Source organism: Aythya fuligula, chromosome 2 (genome assembly GCF_009819795.1).
Source record: "Aythya fuligula isolate bAytFul2 chromosome 2, bAytFul2.pri, whole genome shotgun sequence".
In the NCBI taxonomy this organism is placed as follows: Eukaryota; Metazoa; Chordata; class Aves; order Anseriformes; family Anatidae; genus Aythya; species Aythya fuligula.
The window spans coordinates 124,350,307-124,365,680 of NC_045560.1; the positions used below are offsets into that span (position 1 = coordinate 124,350,307).

Sequence of the window (15,374 nt, forward strand, 5' to 3'; positions counted from 1 at the left end):
ACAGCCAGAGAAAGTGGACTGTACAAAAATGATAGAAAATGTAGAAATGTAGAAAAAATAATAAAGACAGCATGGAACAAAGAAGAAGGGAGAGGAGAGCAGAGATACATGGACTACGAAAAATGAGAACAGGTTGCATTTAATACCATCAGAGGGAAGATTTCAGTGAAATGATTGAAGCAGTGGGTCATTTACTGGAATAAAGAAAAAGAAATCATTTTCTCATCAGCTTGTTTAGATAAGGAGGAAGAATTAACTTTTTCTCAGACAGTGTTCACTTTTGCCTTTGAGTTTTGAACATACAGACTGCATCTGTCTGCTGTTCTAGTTGCTTCCACATCCCCAGCAAACCCATTTCTAATACTGAACGTGGTGTACATCATTCATGCACTTGAAGAGTGCCAGAACTTGTTAGTGAGCATTTCCAATAGCTGTCCAACAGAACTTTTCAAAATCATGTTCTTAAACCAATTTCAGGAAGCACAAGCTTGGCATTTTCACTAAAACGAGGCTAAGCTAGTCTTCCTAACCTTGGTGAAATCTAAACACAGTAGCTGAAAATAAACTTAGTGATACCTACCTATAATGGATCCAGGAAAAAGAGAGTTACTAATGTTAAAAATTAAGTTTTCCTTAGCTTCACACAAAAAGTAGTTTGCTAGCATTTAATTTGTACATGTTCAGTATATTATGGGTAATAAAAAATATGCTATTCAAGAATTCAAAAGAAGAACAGGATTAATATTTGTGTTTCTGTGTCATACAGTGTTAGAGAAAAGTGAATTTAAAGATGAACCACTGTTGTTCCGTTTTTATGCGGATGAAGAAATGGAAGGGTCAAATATGAAGCACAGACTGATGAAACATGATTTGAAAGTAGTGGAAAATGTCATAGCTAAGTCATTATTGGTGAGTTAAACCAAATTATCATATGTTTTGATGAGTTAAAACCAAATTGGTATTAGTGACAGTAAATTAGCACTGTGTATTGTTTTTTTTGTTAATGGAGCTATATTTACTAAATGCCTTCCTGAACAATCTTTTGAACAATTTTGAACAATTCTATTTTTCAGATTAAATCTAATGAAGGCACCTATGGTTTTGGTTTAGAAGATAGAAATAAAGTGCCAATTATTAAAGTGGTGGAGAAAGGATCCAATGCTGAGGTATTAAACATTATAAATTATCTTTCTTGTTTTATTGACTTGCTCACAGGTGTATGATTTATATATCAGTTAAGAAAATGTGTGATAGTAGATGATAATACAATAATTTGAGAACTTTTCAAGTTAGCTATGATTATTATGCTTTTTTGTTTTGTTTTGCTTTGTTTGTTTAAAATTGAGCTATGATCATTAGCAACATTTATTTTATACAGAGATAATTTGTTATGAGTTTTGAAAAAGTAATGGTTTTATTTTAATGCTTTAAAAAATATTCCTATGATTACACTACTCATGAATGGAATAAACATCCTTCAGTAGAATATGAAATGAATATAGAACAGTACTCTAGTCTGTAGGTTGCACTTGATGTATTTCATAATAAAGGATGTATCAAGCAATTCTAGAATTTAAAAATCTGAATAAATAAATCATAGCCTTTCAGTTTGTTAGTATTGCTTTAGTTGTTATTTGGGTAATTTAATATTGTTCTAGTGAATTGTATGGGAGTCTCTATAAGTGTAAATATACAGAAATAATATCTTCTATGACAGGAAAAAAAAAAGACTTGGACTTCAAGCCCTTCTATTTCTAAGCCCCACATCTCATTGTGGGATAAAAATTGTGATAAAAATAGATACGACAGAAAAACAGTACAATACAACCGCAGAACTATATCCAGAGATATTTTGCTGTTGGCTTTGCATAATCCCATATGGTCTTTTTCAGCAGTTAGGTTCTGTCATGATCTCAGGTGGCACTAAGACTTTACATGTGCCTTGAGCAGTTCTGTATATTCCTGCCATCCTAGCTGGGAATGTTTTCTTTCTTGTTAGACTTCTTTAAAGATTGTATGCAATTTGGTTGCTGTACCATTGGTTCAAAAGTATGGCCATAAAACTTTCAAGGATACCATTCCATTTTGGAGCTTAATAGGTATTCTCTTATTAAAATAGTCATCAGGTCCTTCCTTGTCAAAAGAAGCGTTAGCTCCTTTGGAGAATGACATGTGGGCAAATGAGGTAACATCAATAATATAATAACAACAATAATAGCAAAAAAAAAAAAAAAAAAAAAAAAAAAGCCAACAACTGGATCAGTGAAGGCTATTGTGTTAATTATTACAGATATTAACTAATATTGTAATACTTCAATAAAATCTTGACTGACAGTAGGACTTGTCATTAGGTCTCTTCAGAAGGAGAGTTTACAGTACACTTGAGGTCACTATAACCAATTCCAGAACCAATTTTTTGTGTGTCTTTTGAGTGTAGTTCTTGAAGGAGGCATAAAGAATTTTCTGTAAGTGTGTGTGTCATTATTCCTATTGGGGTTGCATGCAAGCAGAAGAAAACATAATATTGGTGGTTATAAAAGGCAAACATCTACACAACTGTTATTGTTTTCTAGATGGCAGGCTTGGAGGTTGGGAAAAAAATCTTCGCCATTAATGGTGACCTGGTTTTTCTGCGACCCTTTAGTGAAGTGGATTGCTTTCTGAAAACGTGTTTAAACAGCAGAAAGCCCCTGCGGGTTCTTGTGAGCACTAAACCACGGGAGTAAGTTGTCATTCCTTTGCGGGAATTTTTAGAAACTACAATTGAAGTGAATTTAAAAAGACAAGTGGAACTTCAAACAGCGCTATTGTAAAGTTATTTTAAATGCTTTGCCGAATCTCACTTTGTAAAGTCAAGCAATTTGATCTGCTTTGATTTTGTTTTATTAAATTTGTCAGTCAGCAAAAACAAAACACAAGTGCTTAGATCATCAGGTCTGCCACGTTAAGTACATGAAGAAACCGCAAGTGTAGATGAGGTTTCTTTGAATACATGGACAGTTTTGATCACTTATCTCTTACTTATGTTTATTAAACAAGGTCCTCTGTCTGGGGATTAGTTCCTGGTTTGGCAGAAGTTGGACTTTGTGATCTAATGGGCCTCTTTGGTATGTGTGCTGGTTGTGTAAACAACAGTAGCAAGTAAACAACTCCAGATCTTTCTGTAACAGCTGTATTTCTACACAATGATTTGACCACTGCAATCTGAGTAGAATTTTGTTACATAAAAGAAATACAAAGTGAGGCCTAATGCCTGGGTTCAGTAGATATGTTAACGAACATTGGTCTATCAGTAAAGTTGTTAATGGTTTCTGTGTAACAAAGAAAGAGGAGAATAAGAAACAGCAGTAGGGAGAAATTCTGATCAGGTTTTGCAGAGAAAGGAGGAACCCATCCTGTTGCTAGATAACACACAGAGAGAGGGCCTTGGAAATGGCTCCACTGAAGCAGCAGAACAGAGATGTATTTCTCCTGTCAATAAGCAGAGATCGCTTGAGAAATGCAGAGGCAACCAGAACAGGAAAAAGAGCAAAGAAAGAAATACGGCATAAAGTTGATCAACTGGACTGATAATACAAAAAAGAACAACAACCAAACCAAACAGCAGCAAGAACACAGTAGGTGATAGTATTGTAGCAAACATAAAAAGCATATCCTAGCATTTCTTTAATGCAGATCTTGGATCAATTTCTGATCACATTTTCTTCACAACTCACCAGTGAAGACGTGGGTGAATTTCAAGGATGACAGAGATTATCTAGTGAATGAGGAGTTCAGAGGAGTTTAAGAACTTGTTTCCTGTACTACCTGCATTTTGTCAGAAGCTGCTACTAGCACAACTGTGTTGGCTGAAGACAACTATTCTCTCATAATTTCTTAGCTGAAACTGCCAGTGATGTTCTGTTATAGTTTATTCATTAACATGTTCACAATGCATTTTTGTACAAATCTGTACAAATTTATAGGCCCCAATGGGATTTGGATCTCATGTGTGCTTCTAATTGTCTCCAAATGCTAAACATTCTGTATACCAGAAAAAAACTGAAAGTACAAGAGATGAAACAATGATACTGTTCAAATCTATCTGTAAATCCAACTTATTACAGTTCAAATGTATTTTAAATTCACTTTTCACCATCAATTTAGATTTGTCTGCTTTTGCACTAGCACATGAAGTCCAGCGCAAAGATCCCTTAAATAATAATGGAACTGACTCTGGAAGTAAAGACGGCAAAGTTAGATCAGTGCTGTGTTATTCATGACCTAACTAGCTTTGATAAGGGCTAATGCAGCTGTGTTGCTTTTTCTGGAACCTGAGCTGACATCCTGTTAGCTTACTTTGGGCAAGATCAGGGCTTCATTTTAATTGTCATTGTCATGATCTGTGATCCTGAGACTCTGTGCTCTTGCCTGATAGACTGCCTACCTTCCATTGCTATTTTACAACAACTTACCTGAATTGCAGTCCCTTTGGGAGGAATTTGAAAGCTGCAGTGCTGCTTTGATCTTAATTAGCATGCTGAAATTCTATGTGAAATAGTATTGCCTTCCCCTGGTTAGTTTTAGTATCTTCACTTGCTCTTAATTCTGATGTAAGCTGTTCAAAGTATTGGGAATATGATGCTGAATCTGAAATTGTGAATTGACTAACAGTGTGAAGTTTTACACCCTGGTATAAAAAGCACACTACTTATTGCTGTTCAATTTTATGCTAAATAACAATATGCTACCTTTTGCTATGTTCATATTGGATTTTTGCTTGTACCAGGACAGTGAAGATTCCTGACTCTGCAGATGGACTTGGATTCCAAATCCGGGGCTTTGGCCCATCAGTTGTCCATGCTGTTGGGAGAGGTAAGTCATAAGAGCTGTCAACACAAGTGGTCTTCATACATTTCATATTTAAATAGCCTGGCTGAGACAAATCAAAATGAGCTCCAGTGAGCAGGTAAGGTAAGTTAAGGCTGTGACTTCTTCACAGATTGAGGAATAGTTGACAGAAGCAAAATTCCTTTCTCCAGTGAATGGGTGCTGGGAATTTTTTCCTGAAAGTTTATTTGTTAGGTCTCCATGTAGTTCTGCAATGTTCTGAAAATGTTCTCCAGAGAGTCTGTTTTTCACAAACCTTTTCAGTGGTGCTGGTCACCTATTTTGTCACAGTAATTGCAGATGTCTTGTCTAAATACCATTTTGTTTGTTTGTTTGGTTTGTTTTTCTGTTTTGTGACATATTATTCAAATGCTTGCCATCCCTAACTTGATAAATTCTGGGTTGCTGCACTGGCAACAAAAATAGTTCAAACATTTTTTGTTGCTGTTGCATGCTGTTAATGGTAAAGCCAGATACCACTGTATTTCAGCTATTGTGGGGCAGTTGTGTCCTTTCCCCTCCTCCTTCTGTTGTAATTGAGGAATTTAAAGTGAACTGATCTGCAAAGCAGACAGATTTGAACAGAGCTTCATAACTTTTTTTTTTTTTTTTCTTGGCTGTGGTGCCAGAAATTAGACTTTCGAGAGAAAGTCTAATAAACTAGACTGTTGAGCTGATGTGATAATTATTTCTGCACCTGGATCTCAATTCAACTGCCTATCCTAATTCATTAAGCACATACTTTATTCCAATTAGCCTCAATAGTAGGTACATCTTGCTTGTGTGGTTTGCTAAACCTGAAAGATTGTAGGCATATGCTTAAATACTCTGCCGAATTGGAACCCTTTTTTTTTTTTTCATGAAGTACAAAAAAATATTTTTTGAGAGATATTTAATAAGGCTTATTTCTGTTTTTAAATCCAGACTTTTGTGAATTGCAATAGCTGGCAATGGTATCATTTCCAAAGACTATCTTTGGCTTTAGATTTAAAATGCAACTATTGTTGCAGTTTTTATATTTTTTAAGTAACACCAACACCTGATAGTGCCTAAAATAAAGGAAACCCTTATTTTATATTGTTTAATACTGAAAAACATATATAGTTTGTTATTTCTTTTTCAAATATGCTCACCTGGAAGTCATAACATGGCTTTCTTTTTGTCAGCCCTGCAAATTCAGTTTAAACTTTTCTAACAGTTGACTTCTTCACCTCAGTGTTGCATTCTCTAAGCAACTTTTTTTTTTTGACTTCACCAGCACCTCTGTAGCAATAGGAAGAGAGACATAAGGAGGTGAGTGTTCAGGTAGATGGTTATAGTCCAGCAGGCTGTCTTTCAGGAATAGTCTTGAATCATACTGAAAAGACCTGGAGACAGCTGGTATTTTTATAGTACCTTTTCAGTAGATAGAGGATTTTCCCAAGGTGGTTACTCTGTTGTGGAAAGAAAATGCTGAAGCATGTGTTTTATGTTGCATGTACAATATACATATATATTACTCAAGATTATTGTTATTATTGTTAAAGTTGCTTAGATCTTCTACTCTGTTATTTTTGGATATTTCAATTAAAACTGTAAGGCACTCTGTTATGAATGAAATGGAAAATAGATGAAAACATGGATAGGATCCTCAGAAATGTCTTTGGAACTCTATTTTCTTGGAGTCCACTGACTTCAGAAGCACTCTGTGGTCAGAGGCTTTTGGGTTTTTGGACTGTAAGCTTTAAAGGAAATGGTTAGGAAAGGAAGCCTGTCAACTATGTGATTTTTATTTTTTTTAACAGGAACAGTGGCAGCTGCAGCTGGTCTCCACCCTGGCCAATGCATAATCAAAGTGAATGGAATTAATGTCAGCAAAGAGACTCATGCAAGTGTTATTGCTCATGTCACGGCATGCAGGAAGTATAGGCGTCCAATGCAGGTACACTTAACTTGTTACTCTTGCAGATTTTTCTGACTAAATTTTTTTTTTTTTTTTGGTAAAATGTTCTCTTCAACCAAAGTAAACAGTGTGGTATGTATCTCTGTCCATGCACCTGTTGCGATTGAGTGTGGTAAAGGGATACAAGTGGTGAATAAAAGTGGAAGAAAGCCAGTTGAATTACAAAAGGCGAACATTCCTCAATATATTGCTGATGTTTGAGGTCTCTTTAATTTCTGCATTAAAAAATATAGGCTTATAGCTAAGTTCTTAATATGGTATTTTTAAAGTTTTATTTCAAGTTTTTCTGCAGTTCTATGCAGAAAGCATTTTGAGGTATATTCTCATCATGATGGAGAGGGATTTACACAGTTCACTGCTTGCTCATCAGCATGAGAATGTAATTCAAAAAGCTGATCCTCTTCCAGAATTTTGTAACACTTCAGCACATAGAGAGCAGAGTGCACATATTTTGCCTATAAAAGTCTTCGTGTTCATTCTTTGTGTTCCCATTGCATTCCAGTCTTGGAAATCAACATAAATTTAAGGGCTCAAAATTTGCCTTTTTTTAATATAAGCATCCAAGCTTTGTTATCTTTCTCACGTTAGTTTAGGAGAAAATCTAATGGCTTGCAAGATATAAATTGTATGGAAGAAAACCAAAACCAGCTGGATTATATAATGTAATCTTTCCAAGTTCCTGCAAATTTTTCATAAACTGTGAACTGGTATCATTAATTAACTGTACAGACTCTTCCAGTGCATGTTAATTGAGAAGAAGAATCCAATTAAAATCAGGAGTGAAATCCTTCCCTCATACCTACTGCATAGATATGAGATAAGAATTATAAGAATTAAAACTGTTATGCAAATACTGTCTTCATGAAAATGTCTGGATTTTTTTTTTTGTTTGTTTGTTTGTTTGTTTTTTAACTGCAGTATGGAGTTGATGTTACATAACATATCAAGGTAGAGCTCACCTATTCTTTAAAGGAATACGGGCTCTGGTAAAGAAAGGGTACTCTATGAGCAAGTAATGCATGGAGTAAAAGATTGATTACTTTTTTTAAAAAAAAAAAAATTGTACCAGGCATGTTTTCTCTCTTTTCTAAGCATGGAGTTCTCTATAGATATAATTGAAGGATTGATTGATGTTGGCTGGCATGAATGCCTTCACATGCAAATTTACTGTTTTGGTTTTATTTCCATCTACTTGTGTAATATCTTGGAATACATACCTGTTTTTCTTGTGCAGATTATTTCAGTCTAAAAAAGTAGCCAATCATGTTCCGCAAATCCCATATAACTAACCCCCGGGTTGACAAGAATCTCTTAGAAAACCTGCTATCAAATGGTATGAGATAACAGTCTAGACTGATGACAGTATTCCCACTGCTGTCAAGACAGCTAAAATTTCACTTCCTATTCAGAAATGTGGGTTTTTAATTATTTGTAAGATGACTATGGATTTCTCCTATTTTGTAAGTAATTAGCGTATCATTTAATTAACACAAATATTGCAGTCTGTCTCTCCTGTGGTTGGCAATTGCATAATTGAAAGGGGATCTTTTTCTGCGTTCTGAATATTCCACTTCTCAGTGCGAGGAGTCTTCCTGTTTGCCTGGAGTATGAAGCTTCATTTCAATTTGTTGCAATGGGAATAACTGTGCAACTTCTGTTGGACAATGTCTGTATTTGTTGTCTTGTCTGGAAAAATTAAAATTGAAAGCAGATTTTGCTTTCTGATATTCCATGTAATTTCTTTGCAGTGATACTAATCATGATGCGACAGATTTATGCTTAGTGTGTCCCTCTGTAATGCATTTGGAGAATATGGTTCCAAATCATATAGTATTATATCTTATGTTAGCTTTTGAACAAGTGACTTCCAGTTGAAGTAAGTAGCCCTTCTATTAGGCCATCTTAAGTTCAAATCATGAAGCAAGAGAACCCTTTCTCCCAAGCAACAAGTAATAAGACAAGGGGAAATGGCCTCAAGTTATGCCAGGGGAGGTTTAGGTTTTATTACGAGAATTTTCTTTACTGAAAGGGTTCTGTGGTATTGGAATAGGCTGCCCAGGGAAGAGGTTGAGAGGACCTCCACCATCCCTGGAGGTCTTCAAGAAATGTGTTGATTTAGAACTGAGTAGCATGGTTTAGTAGTGGACTTGTCAGTACTGAGTTAAAGGCTGGACTAGATGATCTTAGAGGTCTTTTACAACCTGAATGATTTTATGATTATGATTGTGCCATTTGTTCTGCTGTAGCAGTTAGAGAGGGAGTGATTAATGAAGCGTCAAGCTTCTTTTGAAATGTATGAGGAAGAGAAGAACATTCTGTAGATGCCATATTTGATAGCCCTTCGAAGAGGATGTGATGGACACATGTCTAAACAAGTGAGGGGGGAAAATGAGGTGTAAGGCTTACAGGTGGTTCCTTCATAGGCTGTATGACCAAGCTACCATTCCTGTATGCACGTGTCTGTCAGTCACATAAAATGCTGGACTTGCCTGAGATTCTGTCCTTTTAGCATCTTTTGCTAATCTGTGTAATAAAGCAGATCTAATAAAATAACTATCAAAAAGACAAATACAAGTAATGAAGGCTGTGGTATATAAATTTTTTGCCAGTGACACATGGGTGATAGATTAGGTGGACATACTACCATGCTATCAGTTAGCATTCTGCAATCTTCCCAGCTTTGTGGACACATAGCATATTTAGCAAGACAAGAACTGTTCTCTTGATTTTTTCACAATTTCTTGTCTCAAATATTTTTCAGCCTGCAGTTTGATTTGAAATGTCTTAGATTATTTTTGGCAGAGACACGAAACTGATGGATGTCATACTGCCACAGATTTCCTACTGTCTCGTGATAGATTTAAAAAAAAAAAAGAAAAAAAAAAAAGGTTAAATGCTTCAGATGATTCTAGCCAAAGCCAAAATTCTCTGTAATTTTCAAAACGTTATTTGGAACTCAAAGCTCAGAAGGCAGTAGATATGATATTCAGGGAATTAAAGCAACTATTATGTGTTTGAGAGCAGTGGGATAAGTTGCTATCAATTGTGCTTGTAAAGATTTCCTTTTTTTTTTTTTTTTTTTTTTTTAACTTTTTTTAGCAAGATTCTATACAGTGGATTTACAACAGCATTGAAAGTGCACAGGAAGATCTTCAGAAAACAAATGCCAAGCCCTCTGGAGATGATGGAGGAGATGCCTTTGACTGCAAAGTGGAAGGTATGTGATAGCTTGTTTTGATTTTGTTGTTGCTCAGAATGTTGGTGTAAGTAGCAAGGAAAATACAGGCAGTGGCTTTGTTTTCAGAGATGAAATTGTAGGCAGACAGTAAGTTGTGCTTTATGTAAGGATTTGCTTTTTTATGTATTGTAAGGAGGTAAATTTAACATGCTGTTCCTTGAAAATTATTGCATTTCTCATTTCAAGAAAAAGCTTCTGTGAACACTTCAGGGAAAATCTTTTCAATTTTCAATCATAGGATATGAAATCCTAGGAATTACCTGAATTATTTTCACCACCAGTAATCATTTAAAGTTAAATTAGATGAGTTAGTGACTACTGCATGAGAAATAACAAATCAGCTATCCTTCAGATTATTTTCAGGCAATTGACATTTAGATAAATCTAGATTCGTGTGCTTGTACAAAGATGATAATTAAAGAGGTGGTTTGCATGTGAACTGTATTTGTGTTCTCTGGGTAAATGGTGACATAGTGGTTTCATTTCTGATAATTTTCTTCTGGTTTATTTAGAATTTCTCAGTTTTCATATTTTTGTTGATACTGTATTTTACCTGTCTAGATTTTAAATGAAATTGAATTAGTCCCTTTCAACAATGACTGTTTCTAAAGAGAGACTGTTGTGACTTGTCTATTCATGCTTCTTTAGCAATTTTTTATTTTAGCATTCATAAAGCCACTGGTGTTCTTATTTTAAATCACTCACCTGGTAGCTCGGTTATGTGCTGTACATGTTCAAGTAGAATGAGCAGACCATTTGTATTTCTAGAATGTTTGCCTATGTCCCCCCTCCCTCCCCCCCTTTTATAATTCATTTTTCAGTGGCCAACCCTCCTCAACTGATCTGTATTACTCTCTTTATTCTAGAGGTGATTGACAAGTTTAATACTATGGCAATAATTGATGGGAAGAAAGATCACGTAAGCCTGACTGTTGACAATGTTCACCTGGAGTATGGAGTGGTTTACGAGTATGACAGCACAGCTGGAATAAAGTGCCATGTGTTAGAAAAAATGATTGAACCAAAGGGATTTTTCAGCTTGACTGCAAAGGTACTAAACAATCATATGTGTTAATTCTTACTTGGCTGAATACCAATGTAGCAACATCTTTCTTCTGCTTATTCTTGAGATTATGTGTATTTCATTTAACATCTTGTAATTGGTCACCTTTATCCCTCTGACATTTTGAAGGATGATTGTGTACTCAGGAAGCAAAGTAAATTATGGTGTAGTAATAAATTGAGCTTCTAAACTGAACAAACATTAAAGAAATTTAGTCTTCCATTCTCCCTACCTCTCTCCCTTTTTTCTTAATCATCAAATAAAGTTGCAAAGAAAGTCAAAGATTCAATGAATGTCAAAACTTTGTGAAGGCAGGCTGTAGTTTCCAAACGTTATTTTATCTCATCAAAATTGCCTGTGTAACTTTTTTTTTTTTTTTTTTTTTTTAGTGAGAGTACTGGAAGTGGCATCATATCTGTTTTTTTTAATTGTTGTTGGTTTTTTTTTTTTTTTTTTTTTTTTTTTTTTTTTTTGTGTGTGTGTGTGTGTGTTTTAAAGTAAAATAAAGCTCTGTATGTATGGGAGGCAAACACTGGCAAAATCACAGATGAAGAAAAAAAGCAAGTGCTACTTTAGAGTTTGAGCTTTTTTCTTGGTGAATATTTCCAAATGGTAAAATCTGCAGTTGTTATGAAAGTCTTCATAAATGTTTTTTGCATATAGCTGGTGTTCTCTGGGTCAGATTGACAAATAATACAATAATACAGCTCCTTTTATTAAGTATTCTTTATCTTTTCATGCGTATATGGGTATTAAAAATATATAAGTATGAAAAGCCATACTTTGGGGAAGTGTATTTATATCTGCAAATTTCTTATTCTATTTCCTTTCTATCAGAAGTGTAAGCTAAAATACTGGTATTTTACTGAAGCTAAATATTTCCTTTCCCTAACTTCTCTTTGGAGCAGACCAGTTTGACAAACAAGGGAATAACTTCTTGCACCAACATGACAACATGACAAGCTTTGCAAGAACTGGTCAAGTTAATGCCAAAAGTCACTGTCTTTAAAGTTGTTAATTCTTGCTCTAATTACAATTTCATATAAAATATTAGAGGTATCAATTACTGACAGCTGAAGAAATCTTTTTCCCTTGTTGTATATGGAGTAGAAGTTAAGAAGAGAAGTACTTTCAGCATATAGATTGCGGCCATAAATAATGCTGTGTCATCACCCTTAGGGTTTAGGTTGGTTAATTAATTAAAGATTACATCTCTGTATTGTTTTTTAATAATGTGACTATGTTAGAAAAGTATAGTAGTGACTATACTATACAACAAAGGGTCCAGTGGAAAAAAACAAAACCAAAAAACAGGACCCTTTGCTCAAAGGCAATAATAAAAACTGTAGTAATGTTTTATCAACTATAGTTGTCTGCAAATGGTTTTCAATACCCTAAACATAAACTTTTCTGCACTTTCAAGCACTTTCAATAATGAATTTGCTTCTCTCCATATCCTCCTCTCTCATCTTGCTGTGTATTTATTGTTGCTTTGCATTTTTAAACATATTTATTCTGCATCATATGTAGTAGGTGAGGGAAGTAATCTTGGATTGCTTTCCTGTACTATGCAAAGCTTTACGGTGTTACCATGAGAAGTAACCAAAGTTGTATTGCAAAAGTTACTAGTTTTGAACACATTTAATTTAATGGACAGATGAAAAAAATCTTGAATCGTTGAATTCATATTATTAATTAAACCTGAAAATTATAAGTGTAACCAATGTTACTCTGTTGTTTTAATGCCATACTAAAACGTTGTAGCAAAGAGTTTTCCTCTTTTCATCCTGCTGGAGACCTGAGAAAAATTTCTCTCAGGAGCTTGTCGTGCATAGTTTGTGACTTCTTAAAAACTTGAGATTTTGCACTCCAAAATTTCTGTAGATTGTCATTTTTTTTCCTAAACTCTTCCAAATCAGTCAGGTTTGTAAGTCATATATTACAGCTGCAATGATGGATAGAAGAATAATGAACTGTAGCAGAAGTGAATTGTAGATGTAATTCTCATGATGGATTAATTCTGTGTGTGTTGTTTGTTCATAGTTCTTTGCAAGCTGGTGTAATATTAGTACTATGGGATTACTTTTGTCAAATTGCTGTATAGACTGACTGGCTGAAGCAGTCTGGTATCAGCTAAAAAAGACATCTCTTATATTAGGTCACTGAAGAAATTTAAGCTACTGCAGTAATGAAAATTTTTCCAGTTTTTAAGAAATACTGCTTTGAGATAGTGTAGGCACCTAAAAGAAATTACCTGCTTAAGAAAAGTTCAGTATCTCTAAAGTGCAAGCCTTTTCTATTTAGGAGCATTAATCTGGATTTTGGGTGCCTTTGTTATAATATTATTTTGAGTGCGCTTTTCAAACATATCTTCAGAGTTGGACACAACCAATGATAGGGATATACCATGTTACATGACACAGTGAATTTCAGTTCCTGAAATAAATATTTTACTCCAAAAAGGGATATATACTGCCCTCATCTGTTTAACACACTTTTTTTTTTTTTTTTTTTTACTTCTTCAATTTTCTGGCACCATCATTTGCTAGTGCTATTTCTATAATAACAGGACTTATAACAGAATCATATCATAGAATGGCATGGGTTGGAAGAGACCTTAAAGACCATCTAGTTCCAACCCCCCTGCCATAGGCAGGGATACCATCCACTAGATTGGGTTTCTCAAAGCTCTATCCAACCTGGTCTTGTACACCTCCAGGGATCTTCAGTCTTTGCTGGCTGGTATAGCTTATTCTGCTCACTATTTCCTGTTTTATATATAAAGAATACACAAAAGGATAACACTCGTTTTTCTTGAATGCTTTTTTTTTTTTTTTTTTTTTTTTGTCTTGCTTTTCATAATAGGTGCCAAGTGAAGGTACTTGTTATGGGTATAACTTATGCCAGGGATAAATTTAAAGAAACCATTATTGCTTCCCAGGTTGCATTAATTTTTGTGAAGCAGCATTGCCTGTAATGTTAAAAGGCAACTGATTATCTGACTGTTCAGCTTTAATTATATGAGATGGTAAGTAAGGGATTATTTTAGTCACCTCATTTTGTAAAGTAATGATCTTGTTTTTGTTTTAGATTCTGGAAGCACTGGCAAAAAGTGATGAGCATTTTGTGCAGAACTGTAACAGCCTCAATTCCTTAAATGAAGTGATCCCCACTGAGCTTCAAAGTAAATTCAGTGTCATTTGCAGTGAGAAAATTGAGCATATCTACCGAAGAATCTCTAGTTACAAAAAGGTATGACCAACATGTCTTAAGCTTTGTGATATTTCTCTTTTAAGGGAAAAATAGGTTAAAACGGCATAGTTTGAATCATTCTTCAAAATGTTTATTGCGGTGGCAAAATATGGCTGAAAGATTAGCTATAGTGAGGTGTGAATGACCAAATTAAGTAATTGCATAAATAGTTTTTAAACTGTGCTTTCTATCATCCCTTTTTTAAACACTGGTTAAATCATATCCTTTCTCCTTTGTGGTGTTCAGTTGTAGATACAGTCAACTATGTATTTCCTGCAAAAGGTCTAGCATTCTTTTAAATGCTTTAGACCAATACTGTGAATTTGCTGATGTTAACCAAAAATGAAGCAATAACATCAAAATTACTTTTTCCTTCTTAATTGTCTTAATTTTAAATACCAAATTGTTATCCTTTTATTCATCTCGTTTGCCCTTCAAATTGGTATGAGGTTTTCTAGCATGCCTATTAAGAGTGCTGTGAATTGTTAGATTAACTTGTGTTAATAAAACTTTATAGCACAAAATAAGCAGAAAGTTTCTGACTTTCATACATCTGAGAACTAGATTAAGGAGATAGAAATGAACAAATAAACTAAAGTATATGGTCTCTAGCTACCCCCATTTTCCTATAGTCGTTTAGCTAAGCAGTCCAAAAATTAAACAAGTAAGAGAGAGGTTTAGTGTAGAAGCTTCACACTGTCCTAAATGGAAAAGAGCAGATGATATTTTTTTTTGTTCTCCAAAGGAAAAGGAGGGAAACCTGTAAGGGTAATTCAGTAAGGCGTGAAAGCCAAAAAGCTGGTTTCCAGAGGCTTCTCAGGGTGGTCTCTGCTAAGAAATGGAACAAACTCAGGAGCTGGGTCATAGAAGAAGACATTAATAGGATTCTGCTACTGCATTATTTAACATCCAGGCTTTCAGTTGTTTGCCTGACTTCCATGTTTTCAAAACTGATTCAAAATGAATATATCATTTTGAAAGCAAATTCCTTAGTTGGAACATTAATAATA

The 15,374-nt window shown here is 34.6% G+C and overlaps 1 protein-coding gene across 2 annotated transcripts in view; it reads left to right on the plus strand.

Annotated features, from left to right (window-relative positions):
- PREX2 (phosphatidylinositol-3,4,5-trisphosphate dependent Rac exchange factor 2) overlaps window positions 1-15,374 on the plus strand; it is a 178,100-nt gene that overhangs the window by 84,805 nt on the left and 77,921 nt on the right. For both annotated transcript variants that reach the window (XM_032181378.1, XM_032181377.1), the window contains exons 16-23: window positions 767-909; window positions 1,074-1,166; window positions 2,574-2,722; window positions 4,769-4,854; window positions 6,654-6,790; window positions 9,911-10,028; window positions 10,916-11,100; window positions 14,203-14,364. In XM_032181378.1, the coding sequence (XP_032037269.1) occupies window positions 767-909; window positions 1,074-1,166; window positions 2,574-2,722; window positions 4,769-4,854; window positions 6,654-6,790; window positions 9,911-10,028; window positions 10,916-11,100; window positions 14,203-14,364 (1,073 nt within the window). The remainder of the gene's footprint in view (window positions 1-766; window positions 910-1,073; window positions 1,167-2,573; window positions 2,723-4,768; window positions 4,855-6,653; window positions 6,791-9,910; window positions 10,029-10,915; window positions 11,101-14,202; window positions 14,365-15,374) is intronic.